This window comes from Culex quinquefasciatus, chromosome 1, assembly GCF_015732765.1.
Source record: "Culex quinquefasciatus strain JHB chromosome 1, VPISU_Cqui_1.0_pri_paternal, whole genome shotgun sequence".
NCBI classification, from domain to species: Eukaryota; Metazoa; Arthropoda; class Insecta; order Diptera; family Culicidae; genus Culex; species Culex quinquefasciatus.
In genome coordinates, this window is record NC_051861.1 from 14,004,474 (window position 1) to 14,023,352 (window position 18,879).

Genomic DNA, 18,879 nt, shown 5'->3' on the forward strand with positions numbered 1-18,879 from the left:
GAATTTGAATGAACCGCAATTTTATATCCAGGTTTTTAAGCGAAGACGGCGTTCGAATTGTAGTCGTCCGAAATGTCAGAATCACTCAGTAGCACCAACATTAGAAAAAAATGTGACTGTCATGCCATGGAACACTTTTTTCGTAGTGTTGGTACCACTGCATGAATTTGACATTTCGGGTGTTCACAATTCGAACGCCATCTTCGCCTAAAAATCTGGATATATTTCTTTTTTATTTATTTATATAACATGACTACAAAAGCATAAACAATTTCATTGAAACTGTCTAAAACAACAACACTTTAGATAAGTTTAGAATTTTATGTTTTATATTAAAACATATTTTAAAAATTATCCCTAAGTCAATACCGCCAACTGGCGATAATCGGGAATGCAGTCTGAATAGATACAGGAGATTTTAGAGCAATAAATTTGGAAATCGGTGTACTAATTGTTTTGTAATATTTCTGTTGTAACTAAAATCAATCAAAACAATCAGAACATTATGTAAAAAATGGCTAAAACAGCAGTCTAAATTCCTTACTTTTTTAAATAAATAAAATTTAAAAGAAAATATTGAAAGCGCAAGGCAGATCTGTAAACTAAATTTTCAACAATTTTCCCTAACAAGCCAAATTAATGCTGATACATGCCAAATACAAATATTATTGCTTTAAAATTCTTATCGAGTACTAAGTATTAAACTATTCATCTATTTCCACAACCAAATCTGAATTTCCAAACCAAAATTTGATTTGTTTTCAATTTCGAGAATTCCCGGAACAAAATTTAAAAAAATCCCGGGATTCGGAAATTCCCGGTTTTGGAAAAAAATCCCGGGATTTTTGTCCCGGGAATTCCAGGGATGGACGCACTACCCCCACAGTTGTTGCACCTCCCCTTGAGGTGACAGTTCCTGGTTCCATGACCCAGCTGCAAGCAGTTCCTGCACTGAGTCACGTTCGGCCGCTTGTTCCGGTAGGCCTCCCGCCGGATGATGGTGCTTGCCACAACTTTCATTGTGGAGAGCTTCTTCAGATTGGTGTATCCCTTGGGGAAGACCACAATGTACGGAGTTTCGTCCACGGTGGACTTTTCCTTCCGCTTGATGACATGCACCTCCAGCGCGTCCAGCTTGAGATCCCTCTTCAGCAGGTACTTGACCTCGTCCGGTTTCAGTTCATCAGGTAAACCACGAAGAACTACCCGATGATTTCGTTCGCTCCGCCGTTCGTGGGTGTAGAATTCCACTTTCTTCTTCTTGAGGAGCCATTGCAACTTGTCAAAATCTTTGACAGAGAAGCAGGTCACCTTGGTTCCAAATCGGGTTGCTCTTCACCACCAAAGGTGGTTGCTTTTGTTTACCTGCCGACTGGCCGGGTGGTGAAACCGCCGGGGCGTCTCCTGCTTCTGCTGGGCTGGCATTGTTGTTGTTTTCGTTTTCCGCTAGCGCACGTCACACACGTCTACTCTCTCGGAGCTGTCGGAGCCAAGTGTGTATCGTTATGTTTCTGAAAATATAATTGCACCACGAGGGGCGCGAAACTGGCCTTAATATATTTAATTTGCACATTTAATGTATTAAGGAATTAAATTCCTCTTGTCAACTAACATTTGACAGCGCTCAACCTGCTTTGTCGAAAACATTGATTTGTTTTGCTTCTCCTTCGCACACCCGCCTGTCAAGTTTGTGTTGATTTGCAAAAATGAGGAGATGCCGATCATTTGTTATTGTTTTTGATTTATTTTCGCGAATGTTTCCGGAAGTAATTAGTAAATTTCGGTTGCAAGGTTCAAAAGGTTTCGAAATGCCGCTCGGTTGGTCTCGAGGCTGACTCAACCCGCATCAACAAGGAGGTCATTGAGCTGAAGGGCAAGTCCATCGGGAAACTGATCGCTTCCGGCCGCGAGAAGCTGTCCTCGATGTCGTCCGGTGGTGTTGTGCCCGCCATTGCCGCCGAGGATTAGAAGATGGAAGAATCCGGATCCGAGGACGACATGGGCTGCGGTTTCTTTGAACAAGGGAATTCCCCGTGGCCACATCGCTGGATCGCTGCTGGCGGTTGCACTGGCGTTTTTGCCCCGAAGACGGCACTGTTCTAGCAGTGGTTCTAAAAGTGCACAAACTGTTTAATTCTACGAAATACAACAAGAAGGAAAAAGGTCGATGCTAATAGCACATGAACAAAAATAAGTGCAATAATTATTTATTTCGTTTTTTTTTATTCAGCTGCATGTTGGTACTTTTGGCTTTGAGTTGTTGAAACTGATCTGCTCTCGGATCTGCTTGTGTTTATGCTTCCCACGATCAGCACGATCGCGGGTCCGTCGAAGTTTCCGCCGGCACGGCGATCAGCTGGTATAATTACTGTGCGTTGGAACTGGAATCGGTTGCTTCGGCAGAGGTTCCCAAGGACGCTCACCTTGGACGAACTTCTAAAGTCGGGTTCCATCTCGGCGACGGTTGTTTTGTTCTTTTCGAAGAATTCCGGCATGGCAGGTTCTTCCTCCGCTATTTCTGGAGAATGCTCGGCTCGCAACGCAGGTGGGGATTTCTAATCAGATAAATCAGCTGCGGCGGCCACTATAACTTCGGCTGGTGCGTCGCTTGACGGGGGAAAGGTATTGTCCGTTTCTCTCGAAGGTACACGCCGCGCGGCATTTCAGAATGTGCCGCAGACACTGTTGCCAGCGATTTTCTGCGCTATTTGTGCAATAAAAAACATTCCCGGCAACAATGCCATGCAATTCGAAAAAGAAGATCAACAAAAACAAAACGCACAGTATGGGATTTGACAGCGCGCATTTGCCGAAAGTGCGGCGCGTCGTTTCGAGGCTGGTATGCCGCGTGTCCTTTTCGGGAATACGCGCAATATTGTTGCAGAGCTGCTGCTGCTCATGGAACTGGCGCGATAATGCGATGGCCGGATTGGAGTGGGTGGATTTTCAATCCGCTCGACGACTACTCCAGCTCAACAAACAATAAATATAGAATAAAAATACAGAATAATGAGGCGTTGTATTTTCCAAAGAATTAGTTTGTTCTTTCGCTTGTTATTTCATCGCCATTGGGAAGAATCCATTGTGGTCGCCACCGTTTGGTGATTGTTTTAGCGTTGTTGGACTCGACCAGCATTTCGATCACCGAGTTACCATTTTTGGTGAAAAGGTCGGTTAGGTTTTTGGACCTGGGCGTAAACACGGTCGGTGGCATGAGGGCCGATTTATTAGCGTTTTGTTTTAAGCATCGGCTGAATTTTGTTTCGAACCGTAGCCACATTGGTGGAACTAAGAAATGTTGCCAGCGAGAAAATGCCGAGTTCCTGAACCGGCTCCGGTCCGCTTCTGATGGGAATGCCCATCACCTTAAAGGTCTTTTCCAGATCGCTGACCTCGGTCGTTAGCTTCCCGGTCACGATGGCAAAATCCTTCTGCGGCGTCGTTACCCGCTTCTGCTTCTCGATCTGATCGAGCGTGTGCACCGGCTAGGACATCAGCGTCTGGAACAGTTAACATTCGGAGGCGGCCAGTTGCTTTGTGCACACTCTGCATTGTGTCCAGCTGCTGCTGGGGCGCCGGCTTCACGATGTTGATCGCCGTAGACCAGTTACGACTCAAAACAAGCTCCTCCTACTGTTGGGAAGGTAGCTGCTTCCCGGTGCTGTTGATAAATTCCTCCTGGGCCTCTGCCAGCATGATGAAAATGTCCAAATTTTTACCTACAACAAAGATAGAAACAAATTGTATTGTTTTTGTGAATTTACCACGTTGGTAGATTACCCATATCGTACATTTCCATTTGAACCGGCCTTTCCCATGTCCAGTCCCGGAAAAACACTCGTCACGACTTTCATTAATTCTCCCAGTCATCCTCCGTCGATGCTGCTGTTGCACTCGGCTACCCGCTTCGAGATTTTGTCCCGGATCCGGTGTTGTTGTAGAAACAGTAGCCTTGGATTCGTGCCAGGAGACCGCTCTTTACGGTACAGCAAAGACAGTGACAGGGGCTGCAGCTCGGTCTGGTCGTTGATGGGCTAAGGATCGTATCGGTCACGGCGGTTTTCTGGAAGTTAGTGGACGATGCGGACTTGGCGGTTGTGTCGACGAAAACGTCACTGGAAACCGCTTCTGGCAAGCCGCCTGCTGCGCGGCCAAAGCATCAGCGCAGGACACTTCATTTGTGAATCTGGGCCCTCCGGATTGTCCGCCTTCTAGAATTGGTTCCCTACTAGGTTCCCCAGCACCGCACGATCTTGGTAACAAAACGTTTCTACAACACAACAAAAACAAACACGCGAGATGTCAGACTGTCAAACCCGAGGTCAAACCAATGTGGTGTAAAAAGAGGTGGCAATGTTTTGATCGTCCACAAAAGTTAATTCCTCGTTAATTAATTAATTTTGGCAGTTAATTAATTAATTTATTTAATTTTTTACTACTGTCCCGCCCCTCGTTGCACCAATATATTTTTCGGAGTTTCATCATTTTGTAAGAAAGGCTCTATTTCACCTCTGGTGATATTAAATCGGGGTTTTTTTAAAAAAGGACTTAAAAGGAAATTTTTCAGCGGCGTTCCATTTTAGTTGGGGTGAGCTCTTCATTTAATCAATATTTTTTTCCTGAAAGTACAGCTAATTACCAGTCGAATGCCGGAAGCATTAAATTCTGTTGAAAATCCGCAGAGATATGGCTATCAAGTACAATTCCGAGAAAACCCGTGTCTACAGAACCAACTGTCATCCAGACCACTGCTGCGCAACGCTTCAGAGAGTGAGGGAACCGTTCGGATGACAACACTACACCGCACCCCCGTTGGATGTTTTTGGTTTGATATTTCACTTGCTTCCATTTATTTCATAGGTCTAAAATGCATTATCCGTTACGAGCTATACGATTCTATACAGAAACTGGGACCACGTGATGCCGCGGGGGGGCTCGCGCGAATGCCTTCCACCACGTGCCAAAAATATGGTGTCCGCGTGCATTACATTCTTACAAACTACCAACAATCTAACATGAACGCCGACTATGCACTGTGTCTTCCCGTTAGCGGCAATTTTTAAAGAGATGAAAAATAAAGTTGAAATTAAGAGTATAGTATAAAAAAAACAATCCAATATTGCTCCAGCGTCCGTTTCCCGATCGGGAAGGGCAGTTAAACGCTAAATTTGCAGTCAGTAAAATTTAATGTAAACAATTCAATCGAGCTCAGCTGGTTCTCGTTTTTCAAGAGTTAGTTTATAATAATAATAATGATAATGAGTGTAAAATATGAGGGTTTCAGTTGATGCGCTAATACACAAAAGAAAGGGGGGTTTCTCCTACAAACTACAGGGGTCACTAGATGTCGCCTTAATCCTGCGCCGCGTCCCGGAACTTCATGAGCAGCTCGAACCGCTTGTTCGTGCGGACGCCCTTCAGAATCTGGTGCTGCTTGTGGCGGCTCTGCTCGACGACACGCCGCGCTCCGTCCGGGGCATCCTGCTGTGACTTACCTGCACCGTCCTCGCTTCTGGGCTTGAAGGCGGCCTTGAACTGCTGCTGTCGCTTCTCCTGGCGGGCCTCGTCCGAGAGTAGCTTGGCCGCGGCGGAGGAGGAGGAGGACGAGGACGGGGCTGCAGTAGAGTGTGACGCCGGCTTGGCAGCGCCGAATTTCAGCTGCGTAGCGACGCCAGCGCCGTTCTTTTGACCAGATTGGGGGGCAGATTTCTGGGGAGTTGCTGCGAGACAAAAAAAAGTTGGTTAGGTATTTAGGCTCCTGGTTGTCGTTCCGCAGAACACTTACCATTCCGCGCGGGGGCCGGACTCTTGGTGGCACTGTTCGTAAGGATCTCCTTCGCACGTTGCGCCTTTCGGTTCTGATACTCGGCAATCGATTCCATCCGGCTGAACTGGTTCTGGTGGATGTTTTAAAGTTGGGTAGCTTGCTGATCTTGGACGGCTTGGTCCGTCCGCTGCTCCCATCTCCTTGTGCTCCGACAGGGACCGCTTGCGGCCGTTTTTGGATTCTGTGAATCGAATTGTACAGTGATTTAATTTGAAGGACGAAAACGACCAAACAATACTTACTGCTGTCCGCCTTGAGGCTCTTCTTGAGCCGCTCATCCAACGTCTCGACCATGATCGTGCTGTTGGCCGGACTGTGGAATGTGACGATCTTCTTGGTGCTCAAGTCGGCATCGCTCGCCGACAGCGACCTCTTGCGGTTGTTCTGGATGAGCCGTTCCTTGACGGTCAACTTGCCGGCGGTGCTTTTTCCCACCGGAGTGCTGGTGGCCTGACTCGGCGCCGGTTCCAGGGCCGTAGCGACGATCGGACTGTCAAAGATTTCGATGATCTCCGGCGCCTGCACGGGAACGCTGGCCTGCTCTTGGGCGTCCGGTTTGTCCGGAGAGTAGTCATCGTCCTTGGCGATCGCTGGCTTTGATTCGGGAGTCTTTGGCGTTGTCGGAGTTGGCTGTTTGATTGCCACGACCGGAGTGTCCGGAACTTCTACGAACGCCACCGTGTTGCTCGAAGACTGCTGCGGTTCCGGCAGTTTACCGACGAGATCCAGCTCTTCCTGCTCCAGCACCGGTTCCTTCTGCTTGGGAGCTTCCGGCAGTACCGTAATCGACTCCTGGTCGCGGTCGTTTTCCGCGAAAAACTCATCAACCGAGTCCGGCATGCTGGTCGAGAACAAATCCTCCTCGTTTTGAGCCACGTCCTCTGCGGTGTCATTCAGCGATGCCGGAGGCTCCGTCTTGTTCAACTCGTCCTCTGCCGGTGCAACGGACTCTTGCGTAGAATCTTCAAGCGCCGAAGGCGCCTCCGTGTTGTCCAAATCATCCGTCTGATCCGGTTCCTGTGGCTCAACAGCTGCTTCAGCTGGTTCCGCAACCGCTGGTTCCTCCTCCGGCACCACCTCTTCCTCCGGCACCACCTCCTTCTCCGGCACCACCTCTTTCTCCTGCTCTTCCCCAACAGCTTCACCAACTTCACCCATCACCTCCCCGAGCTCCTGCGCCAACAGCTCGGCAGGTACATCGTCCGAAACTGCGGCCGCTGCTGCCGCAACGTCACTCAACCGACCCGACTCCTCCAAAAACTCCACCGACTCAAACAGCTCCTCCATCTTCTCCTCTACCGTCGGCCCTGCGGTGGCGGCGGCGGCGGCGCCTGCAGACTCCTCCTCAACGAGCAATGCCTCGGAGAAGGCACTGCTGGCGGATGCTTCCGCTGTTTCGGCAACCGACGGTTCCTCAGCTGAGGGCACAGGATCGTCGGGGACTGCCTCCGCTGTGGTCTGCTGCGGTAGCGCTGCTAAAGGAGGTGTCTGTTCGATCGGGGTCTCGGGAAAATTTCCGGCAGACTCGGGAGCGACTTCCTCGACGGCGGCCTCGGTGGAGTCCTGGATTTCCGGTTCGGGGATGGTGGCAGCAGATGTGGGCTCTTCTGCTGGCTGTTCAACTTCTTCGGCTGCTGAAATTTCGTCAGTGTTTGGCGCGGCATCGGATTTTTCTGGAGTTGTTCTGTTATGGAATAATAATAAGAATTTATATCAAGTTATCAATGAGTTATCTAAAGGAGCTATTACATTACGGCAAACAAACAAACTTGTTGACAGTTTGTTTGCTTTGTTTGTGTGTCTGGATTTGTTAGTACAAACGTCAGCCTGCATACATTTTGACTTGTTTTCGAGTTTGCCGCACGAAAAAAGTGCGAGTTTGTTTGTTTGTTTGCGGTAGTGTAATAGCTCCTTAAGCAGAGGCGTCGCGTCCACCTGTTCAACCTGTTCATAGGACAGGTGGTCATTTTGATGGATAATAATATTGATTAGCTTATTTATAAATGTTCAGACGAAATCATTGAACAGAACGCACAATGAAAATGCACCGCGCACTGTAAAATAGAGGTGGGCAAAAAAATGAGCGAGCCGCTCATAGAGCCGGTTCACGGTTCACCGCGGTTCTTTTTTAACATTGGTCTGTTGAAAGAACCGTTCCAAGATGGATTATTTTTGAAAATTGTTATAAAAATATTTTATTGAATTTTGAACAAATTGTAGCATAAAATTTATAATCCCAAATTATCATTGCTGCCAAGCACCACTTATAAAGATTTTAAACTCATTTTCAGACTCCTACTCTGCCCATGTTCGCATAAATGTCCCATATGCAAAAACAGCAAGCTGAGAAAAACGCATTTGAAGTTTGTCCCATACATAAGGCTACGTGTTAAGTTTTCACGGAAAAACTGGATTGCCTCCTGATTTCTAGTACAAAGTACTGGATGTTATAGGCTTTTCGGAAAGAGCACACGATTTTGAACCAAACTGCATCAATAACTCAAAAGTGATGAAAATGCATATGGGACATTTATGTGATCAGGGGCAGTACTTTTCTTTGAAATTCCAAAAGTAAATGATTTTCTGAACAAAATGAAAAAAAAATCATTGTACAACTAATCGTAAATTAATGTATTACCAAAATACAAATAAGAGCACTTAAAACTGCTTATGTTTTCATTAGAGAGTCCAATTTTCCGTCTCGGGGAAAAAAATCTCGGGAATTCCCGAAAAATAATATTTCCCGTTTCCCGGGAAATTTATAAATTTTCCGGGAATTTCCGAAATTCAAGCGGTACGCAGAAAAATATTTTGTAGAATCAGCCTGTACGAGGTTTGATTCAACAAAATTTTTGTTGAATATAATCAACGCCGATTTTGCGTTGAAACAAACCTTGCTATTCTTAATTCCACAAAAATCTTTTGTTGTTTTGAAAAAGTTGCTTTGACGTTTAGCGTTGATTCAACAAAAATCTTGATTTTCAAATCAACAAAACGTTTTGTTGATTCAAATATGCCATATTTTTCTGCGTGTACATTTTCTTTACTTTTTGGTCCGATTTTTTTGAAATTTTTTTTAAATAAAAAAATTATGAAAGAACCTAACTTAATTTTAGTCATTTTATTCTACTGCGGATATTGAACTAATAAGAATTTATTGTAAAACGGGGTAAAAATGATAGGATTTCATTCTGTTTTATATTTATTTCCAACTGGTAAGGTTTGTCTCAAGATTATTATTTTGCAAAACATGTACTGGGGTAGGCCACGCAAGGCTTTTTAACAATATACACATAAATTTTAGGTTATATTGATAAAAAGTCAAAATTTTGCCTAAAAATCGTTAAAATAAGATTTGTTGATAACATTACGGTCTAGAACAAGTTAATTGCCATGAAAAACATAATTTCTTAAACATATTCCCTTGAAATGGTAACAGAGACAAATTTAAAAGTATTTTCATTGTTGAAAAGCATGAATTTTACTCACTGATTCAAAATTTGATCTAAAAATAATATTTCTCAAAAAAAATCAATTGATTATTTTTTGCATTTGGTAGGAGTTGAAAGACAGCATATAAAATTAGAAAATTTTCAATAGTTTTATAAAGTTGTAAGATTTTTAAAAGCAGTCAAGGCATTAATTGACCCTCACATTTATTTTAAACATTAAAGTTGCTGTTCTATACAATTTTGAAGCAGGATAAGATCAATTTTTTATAAATTTAAAATATTCCAAAATTTTCCGGGAAATTTGTTAAAAATTTCCTGTTTCCCGGGAATTTTGTAACTCCGGGAAATTGGATGCTCTAGTTGTCATATATTACCAAACATCTACTTTAGGAAAAAAAAGTATTAAATTCTCTTGTCCGATTAAACTTCAGCATATGTAGGGTTGTTACGGGAGAGTCGAAAAAAATCCGCGCCAAATCCGCGCCGACCTAGAATCCGAAACCGCGCAAAATCCACGCCATTTAAAAAAAATATCGCGACCAACATTTAAGAAATTTTATTTTTCAATGAAGAAAAACTAAATCAGGAAGTATTTGATAAAAAAAAACTCGTTTTATGGTTAAAGGCTCCGAAAGAATGAAAGCAATAAAACCATTAAAAAAAATCCTCAAGAGACGGTCAAGGCAAGGGTCAAGAAAAAAATCTTCTAAATAGAAAATACAATATTTAAAAACCCAAAAATTTAACTTCAAAAATATAACCTCAAAATTAAATCAAAATCTAAAATTATAATATGATAAAATTTTAAATTTCGAAAGTCTAAATATTCAAAATCTAAGATTTTTTATACAGTTTGTAATCCAAAATCCTCACTAAAATTTCTCTCCGAAAGAAATTTAATTTGTGATATTTTAAAATAATGTCTTCTCATAATTTCAAAATCTCTTACATAAAATAGGACTTCAAAAATTGTGGAATTCAAGAATTTAAGAATTTAAGAACTAAGAATTTAAAAATAAAAACATTTAAGAATTTACGAATTTAAGAATTTTTTAAATTTTTGAATTTTAGAATTTAGGATTTTAGAATTTAAGAATTTACGAATTTATAAGCTTAAGGATACTAAAATCATTTTAGATTTGAGAAATTTTTTCTATATTGTTTTAAATTTGATATTTTTTAGTTTTTAAATTTTGACTTTTAAATTTAGATTTTTTTTTAATATTCAAATTTTTTGTATTTTGAATTTCAGACTGCTAAAATTTTGAATTTCGAAATTTCAGATTTTTTAAATTACGATAAAAAAATATGTATTTTGTTTTTTTTTTGTTATTATAAAAACTATTAAAACAATTTTTTATGAATTTTTGAATTTCTGAAGCTTTGAATTTGGAATGTTCTGATCTTTTTATTTTCGCCAAGAATGTTTAAATTTAGAAAAAAATAAAATATTTCTACCGATTAAATTCCATTCCAAAATTCTAAAGTGGAGGCCAGCTTCTGTTACGTCCAATTAAGCTCATATTTGGCGCCCACCAGAACAAGCCCCAATAATAGTTTTTGTTACACATTCTAGTGTCTATATCTCAGGGAAAAGTTTGTAATATTTGATTTACAAAATTAAAAATTGAATAAATCCAGAATAAAATTAAAAAAAGGTTTAAATATTCAGAGCCGGAGATGTTAAGAAATGACAAAAAACATTTAAAAAACAATTTCTACATAATCTTTATCTTCATTTTTCGACGTTTCGTACTAAGAAAATACAAACTAACATTTTCAAAATTGCCATCCACGCGAAATCCGCGCCTGAGCAAAATTAGCCAGCAAATCCGCGCCAGATCCGCGCGAAACGTGCCGTCCGTAACAACCCTACATATATAGACTTAATAGTTTAAATCAGAATGTAGAAAAGAGTTCACAGAATGTAGTTCAATTTTGGCAATTTTAAAATTGTAAGAGCAATTCCAGCTCAAATCAGGAATTTTTCTGGTACTTTTGTACCCGACCCTCTCCGATTTCAATGAAACTTTGTAGACATGTTATCCTAGGCCTATATAAGCCATTTTTGTGTATATGGAACCAATAGTACTCGAAAATAACATTTTAGAAGGGCGTAAGGTATTTAAATATTTTTGTATTTTGTAATTTAAAAATTACTGTATCTCGAAGCCGTTGCGTCGTATCAAAAGTGGTCAAAGACAAACTTGTAGGAAATTGACGGGCTTTTGAAAAAATACACTGAAACAAAAATACACGCCACTTCTATGGGATTTTTCAATTTTAAGTTTAAAAGTTAAATTTCAAGGTGATGTCACGATTTTTTTCGTTCAAAATTTTTGAGAAATAGCCTACCAAAAGACTGACGAAAAATGCAGGATGGTATGTTCTCCTAAAAAAATACAAAAATCATTTATAAAACTGTTTTTTGAAAAGTGGTCTAAACGTCAAAATTTTCAAAAACCGGCAGGGAATCGATTTTCCAGACAATTTTACATAAAAGTCTCCGTATTGACCATTTTCCTAGCTCCAATCCTTGTGAAGATACAGCGGTTTTAAAACAATTTCTATATGACAGACTTGGTTTTTCAGTCTATTCAGTCTATTTTTACCGGAAAGCTCGTCCAATTTCCCATAAGATTGCCTTGGACAGCTTTTTGATTTATATCGTTTTTATATTTACGTAAGCAAATTTACTATCCTGGTTTCTACCACACTGAAAAAAATATTCTAGTTTTAGTTATTAGCAATGTAATAAAGCTTATATCTGTAAGCCCATACATCAAATTGAAAAGCTGTCCAAGGCAATCTTATGGGAAATTGGACGAGCTTTCCGGTAAAAATATTTTCGAGACTGTAAAACCAAGTCTGTCATATAGAAATTGTCAAAAACCACCAAAAAACGCGTTTTTTCAACATTTTTATTTTTAAAACCGCTGTATCTTCCCAAGGATTGGAGCTAGGAAAATGGTCAATATGGAGACTTTTATGTAAAATTGTCTGGAGAATCGATTCCTACTGACGGTTTTCAAATATTTTGACGTTTAGACCACTTTTCTAAAAAACAGTTTTAGTAAATGATTTTTGTATTTTTTTAGGAGAGACATACCATCCTGCATTTTTCGTCAGTCTTTTGGTAACATTTTAGGCTATTTCCTCAAAAATTTTGAACGAAAAAAAATCGTGACATCTCCTTTAAATTTAAGTTTTGGACTTAAAAATCTAAAAATCTCAAAGATGTGGCGTGTATTTTTGTTTCAGTGTATTTTTTTCAGAAAGCCCGTTCAATTTCCTACAAGTTTGTCTTTGACCACTTTTTGATACGACGCAACGGCTTCGAGATACAGTAATTTTTAAATTACAAAATACAAAAATATTTAAATACCTTACGCCCTTCTTAAATGTTATTTTCGAGTACTATTGGTTCCATATACACAAAAATGGCTTATTTAGGCCTAGGAAAACATGTCTACAAAGTTTCATTGAAATCGGAGAGGGTCGGGTACAAAAGTACCAGAAAAATTCCTGATTTGAGCTGGAATTGCTCGTAAGCGATTTCTTTAAAATCCTTGATTTAAGTTTGGATGCCATTCAATTATTTCAACTTTTTGATTCGAGTAGAAAAATTTACAAAGAGATCAAATGTTTTGTAAAAGTCCAATATGAAATAACTTTAAAAAATATATCATCCTAAAAAAATAATCATTTTATAATTGTTTTTTAAAAAGAGCGAAAGAGCCGTTCAAAATAGCGGCTCTTTTTAATGAGCGAACGAAAATGAGCGGCTCCTAAAAAGAGCGGTTTTGCCCACCTCTACAGTGTAAAATTTCCCAAGCAGCAGCCAACCTGTCCGAAATTCTTTTAGGACGACTTCCCATACAACGCATTTGCCGAATACATTCAAAGGCCTCTTATTTGTACACGGTGGACTATTGCAGTGTGCGATGCTCAAACTGTGCAGAGCTGACACAGTACCGGGTAGGATCGGTAGATTTGAAGAAGTTAAAGAATGCCGATGCGCTACCCGCAAAACCAGGCAGTTTGAGCAAGGACGCTCCCTGCGGACGTGAGCGAGAAGGAGACTTCGTTCAACTTCTCCTAGGTTGCGCCAATTTTTGTGAATACATCGTCATCGTATCGGTGCGAAACTGGCTGACCGGGTTAGTCAAATCTGGAACTTAACGAGCTTCCATTCGCTTGTGTGCTGATAGATTCAAAATTCTGCTACCTAGCAGTACTTTGTTCGGGATTTCTTCAACAAGACAGGGATGGAAAAGCTTCAACGCGAAATGCTTCAACTGTGGTGGCGACCGTTCGACGAAGAATCGGAGCTGCCCAAGACGAGCCGAATTTGTGGAAATTCGGCAGCAAGCGACGACGAGGCACCAACCAAATCGTCGCAAAACTCCACCAGCATTCACGGGCGTGGATTTTCCTGCTTTGGTGTCACCTGGAGCGGGATCTGTTCGGTTCCAAATCTGCAGCCATTGCCGTTGAATCAGCGGCTATAAGTTGCAGAGAATAAAACACCCCCAGGCTTCAGTCAGCAACCGTGGGAAAACCAACCAGCATCAACGGATGAAGGCAGTAGTGACCTGTTTCTCCAGAGGAACATTTTCATCGTTTTAGTGATTTTGAATATTTCAGTAGTTTTTTTTTGTTTTTAGTTAGGATAAATTATTAAAGTGATTTTGCCCTTTACGCCAAATACAAAATCTCACTTTTCCTTTTGTGTACTTTTGGTACTTTCGGTGGGAGAGCCGAAAAGGACTTAATTAAAAAAAAGCAACAAATTTCGAGCGGAGTTAACAGTCATACCACCGAAAAGGACCACCAAGCTAGAAACGTTCAAAGCCAAAACAGGTGAGCAACGAAAGAAGATGAAGATGAAGGGATTGGCTGGGTGGGTGAAATGAAAACGCGCAGGTTTTAGTCTGAAGATTGCTTTTGCTCGAGCAATTCAATCGCGTTTAATTCCGATATGTTTCAGTTTAATCGAATACATTTTAAAAAGTGCAGTCATGAAAGCATAAGCATTGCAGTTTGTGCAGAAAGAATGTAAAAAAAAGAACGGTAACAAGACAAAGTATTCAAAATCACTTTGAACAATAGAAGTGTAAAAGTTTCAAGAGTCCTCGCGACTAACAGTTTTTTTCTCTCTCTTATCAAGCTCTAATATTGCAGCAGCTCACTCTCTCTCTCTCTCGTTCACACGCGCACTCTTTTTCACTTACCCGTTGATGGGTTCGGCTTCCGTAGCCTCCGTCACCACCGCTGGCGGCGCCTCATCCTGGAAGTCCCCAACGATGGCCATAATCTCCTCGCGCGACACGCTCGCCTTCGGCTCATCCTCGTCATCATTTTGCTTCTTCTTCTTCTGCTTCTCGTCTTCATCCTCTTCCGAGCTTACCACCGGTGCAATCGTCTTCCTCTTGCCACGTCCGGCCGGGGTGGCCGACGTCTCCGGTTTGACCGGCTTCGCAGCCGACTTGGTCACCGCCGCCGTCGCTTCCGCATCGTCAAAGAACTTTTTCGGCTTGATCTTGCGGCCGGAACGGCTGCTGCCGGGCTCTTCAAGTGCCGGAGCTGGCGCGGCCGCCATGGTCTTGCGACCGGGCGTCTTGGGCGCCGGTTTCGGTTCGGAGTCTTCGGTGGACGATGACGCAGCGGGCAGTGTCTTGCGGCCGCGCTTTGGCTTGGTCTCCTGCTGTGGCTCTTCCTCCTGCTCTTCTTCCTTCTTCGCTGGGGCGGTAGATTCGGCGGAAGATTCAGTTGGAACGCTGGAGCTGCTGCTACTGGCCAGCGGGTCGCGGTCGAGAATGATTTCCGGGTCGGAGGTCGACACTGCCAGCGGCTTGGGCGAGGCCTTCTTGGGCGGAGAGACGGCTTTAGGGGCGGCCACCGGTGATGCGGGTATCGGCGTTTCCGGCTTCAGGTGGTGATGGTCGTTGACGTTGCGCTTGGTGATTTGGCGCTCCTCCGTCGCCGGGGAAATCTTGAACGGCGAGCTTTCGCCATCGTCGTCCTGGAAGGATATATTAGGCAAAAAAAATTAACAAGAGTTCAAACTTCAACGCTTCCAAAGTCAATTACCTTTTTGGCCTTCTTGGTGGACACCGCCGCCGGTGGTTGCTGCGCCGGGACGCTGAGTCGCTTAACCGGCGACGTCGTCGCCGCCACCGGAGTGTCCTTTTTCGGCGCGTACGGCGAGCCCTTCTTCACGATTTGCTGCGGTGAACGGATCGGCGACGGGGCCGCAACCTTCGGCGAAGCGGTCTTCACCGGGGACGCAGAGACGACTTTGGGGGTTGCTGCTGCCGTGGCCACCACCGTCGGGACCGATTCGTCCTGCTCGAACTCGCCAAAGTACTTTTTGGGCTTGATCTTGCGTCCCGAGCGGGATGTTGGGGCCGGTTCCGAGGAATCTGGTTTGACCGATGGTTCCGGGGAAGGGTCGCGCGCGACTGACTTCGCCCTGGCGGGCGTTTTGGTCGCCGGTTTCTTGACGGGAGACTCGACCTTGGAAGTGGGTTCTTCTGGCAGGGCAAGCGGATCAGTCTCTTCTGGTTTGGTCGCTTGTGGAGCCATGGATTTGTTTCGACGAGCAGGCGTTTTCGGAGCTGGAGCAGGTTCGTCCACGGATGGCTTGCGAGCTGCCATGGACTTGGCTCGGCCGGGAGTTTTCGGGGCAGGTTTGGGCTCCTCCTCGTCGGCGGCATCGGCGAATCGACGCGGCACGGACTTGGTTCTGGCCGGGGTTTTGGGTGCCGGTTTGGTCTCCTCTTCTGGTTCTTCAGCAGCTTTGCGAACAAATTTTCCGGGAGTTTTCGGCGCAGGTTTGTCCTCTTCCTCCGTTTGACGAGCGACCGATCTGGCTCGACCATAAGTCTTTGGCTTTTCTTCGAAAGCCACTTCATCAACGGAAGGTTTGCGTGCCATGGACCGACCCCGTCCTGAAGTCTTGGCCGCTGGTTTGACCTCCTCTTCCTCCTCGATGGCTTTGCGTGCAACCGATCGAGCACGTCCGGGAGTTTTGGTCACCGGTTTCTCTTCCTCCTCCTCGCTTTCTTCAGCAGCTTTGCGGGTCAACTTTCCCTTCCCCGGCGTCTTGGCCGCAGGCTTCTCGTCTTCATGCTCTGTGGCCAGCTGCCGCACGACGGCAGCCTTCGCCTTGCCCGGCGTCTTCGGAATCGGTTTCTCCTCCACGTCCAGTTCGTCCTTCTTGGGAGCAACGGATTTTCTCGACGCCGTAACAGCCGGCACGACCACGTCCTCAAACTCCTTCAGATGTGCCGGCACCTTAATCTTACGTCCCGTTCGGGACAACCCGGGACCAGCCTCGGGAACCTGCTCCGGCTCTGCTTCAACCTTCTTGGCCGGTGTCTTCTTGGGCGTTCCACCATCCGCCGAACTGTTCTTAACCGCCGACTTGAGCAGCGTCTTCCGGGCCGAAGCAGGAGCAACCTTCTTAACCACTTCCGGCTCCGGCGACTCCTCCCGACTGCTTCCCCCATTTTTAGCCAGCGTCTTGCGCGACGACTTCTTCACCTCGCCAGATTCCGAATCGGACCCATTCTTCGCCGAAGGCGGCGTTCCGACCGAACCCAGCGCCAGCGTCTTCCGGGCGGTTTTCTTCGCCGAAGCCGCTTCCGACACCCCCGTCGTGTCCTTTCGCTTGCCGGGGGACGCCGCCACGGTGTCCGGCGAATCGTCAAAGTGCGCCGGACGCTTCACCTTGCGGCCGGATTTGGTCGCCGGTGGCGTTCCTTCTGCGAGCGGGTGAAAAAAAAAAGAAGAAGCAAAGTTTGTAAACAAGACCAAATCCAAGAGGGCGGCGGCAACGAAAACCGTTGCAGGTCACGCAATTCTGCGGTCATTTTTTTACCCTTCCATCCAAAACTCACCTCCTCGATTCATGATGGCGCGCCGGAAAACTAAAAGCCGAAAATTACGCAAACAAAACTAAAAATTCCACTTTAAAACACTGCCCAGCTGTCGCGCGCACTTTTCCTCGTAATTGCACAGCAATTCACTCCGTTAAAATCGCGAAATTGAACGTGAAAATGAGTTTTTGTTGGTCTCAAAAATGCCCGCGACGGCGACCCTCGTTTGCTTGGATTGTGCTGGGTTTTTGAAGTTGGTTGTTTGATTTCTGGACGTTATTTTTTCCCTCTTTCGCCTCTCTTTCGCGGCGGGTAGTTCACGGAACGGACGGCGGTGGCGCTAGTGTTGCGGGCGAAAATTGCGCAGCCGTTGAATAACAAACATCACAGACAAGTGGACAAAGGCGTGGCTCCAGCTGAGTTGAGTCATAAAATTATGTTTCATAGGGTCCTAAAAAGCTCTACGTAATTTTTTTAAACCATTTCTGATCACTTTTTTCATTTAAATACCAAAAAAATTACAAGACAACATTTTTTCGATAGGTCGCCTTGGAACGAGCTGTCAAGAAGGACTTTTCTGTCATGAATTCTGTGAAGTTATAACGTCATGATTCGAAATCCGGACACTTAGTAGCATATCATTTTTGTTATAGCTATCAAAAAATCATGTAATAAGTTGTAAATGTAGAAATATCATAAGGATGTAGTATAAACAGTCAGTTTCCAGAAAATGCATGCAAAATATGTATTTTCTATCAATTTTTCATCAGAATTTTAAAATAAAAATGACTTGTTGTGCTTCGAATCCCGGACACTGATAAAAGCTGATTCGAAATCCGGACACTTTTGCTTCGAATTCCGGACACTCGATTTTACTTATGAATTGCACAAATTTGGACAGAAATGTTAGTGAGTGGCATTCTTTAGGTGTCAAATAAGCTGTTAACATCAAAACAATCGATATTTTATGTAAAAAATTGCTAGAATTTAAGGAAATCGAAACCATAAATTTCTGCTTTGCCTCCCCGGTGCTTCGAACGCCTATGAAATATTTCAAGTGAAATGTTTCGCATTTTTGGTAAACTTATAATTTTATTGTATTTAATTGTTTTGGCATTAACTACAGCGTTCAAACAAACTTTAAATGAAAGTTGATGTTGGAATCCATCAAATAACACAGTTTTGACATTCATAATACGAACTTATATCCAAATAATTTGTAAAACAAGATGAAGTGTCCGGGTTTCGAAGCGTCCGGGAATTCGAATCATGACGTTATTTTTTTAATTGATTTAATTATCCATTTTAAATCCTTTGCGGTCGTTCAAAGGGTCATTGTACTCCGAAAAATAAGCTTTATCGTTGTTAACAATAATATCGCAAATTTAACCCTCTACAAACCAACCGCGCCTTTACACGGGCTTCGATTTAAAAAAAAAAACGCCAAAAATCCATTTTCAAGCAATTTTTAATACATAAAAATCATTGAAAAATCTTAAAATTTTGGAAATTTCAGGGTTGGATGTTTTACTTGTTTTATGTGACGTCAATGTTTTAAAACCTGTATTTTTAGGGGTCAACTTTAGCTGTGTTTTTACTAACATATCCTTTATTTTAAGTAAAAAGAAGTATGCAGTATTTTTTGTAGTTTCCCAGACTATGCCTTTACGCATTTTTCTAAATTTAAATAATAATGGTGCCATTTTATAGTAGAAAA

At 43.3% G+C, this 18,879-nt stretch overlaps 1 protein-coding gene and 1 pseudogene across 1 annotated transcript; one reads left to right on the forward strand and one right to left on the reverse strand.

The window, feature by feature from the left end:
* The first annotated feature begins 1,770 nt into the window (after positions 1-1,770).
* Positions 1,771-2,210, forward strand: LOC6038286 (annotated as a pseudogene).
* Positions 2,211-5,345: 3,135 nt separating this feature from the next.
* LOC6037418 (nucleolar protein dao-5) lies at positions 5,346-17,440 on the reverse strand. The gene is made up of 6 exons (XM_038255905.1): positions 17,184-17,440; positions 15,373-17,048; positions 14,514-15,304; positions 6,070-7,511; positions 5,786-6,008; positions 5,346-5,720 (listed from the first exon to the last, which is right to left on the reverse strand). The coding sequence occupies exons 1-6, from the start codon at positions 17,194-17,196 to the stop codon at positions 5,492-5,494; spliced, it is 4,374 nt and encodes a 1,457-aa protein (XP_038111833.1). The 5' UTR covers positions 17,197-17,440; the 3' UTR covers positions 5,346-5,491.
* Between the last annotated feature and the right edge of the window lie 1,439 nt (positions 17,441-18,879).

Bases quoted from the DNA above. Each gene is read 5' to 3' on its own strand.
- LOC6037418 (XM_038255905.1), bottom strand. The intron at 7,512-14,513 runs GTAAGTGAAAAA...ATTCCATAACAG, and splicing joins GAAGCCGAACCCATCAACGG to AACAACTCCAGAAAAATCCG. The intron at 5,721-5,785 runs GTAAGTGTTCTG...TTTGTCTCGCAG, and splicing joins TCCGGCCCCCGCGCGGAATG to CAACTCCCCAGAAATCTGCC.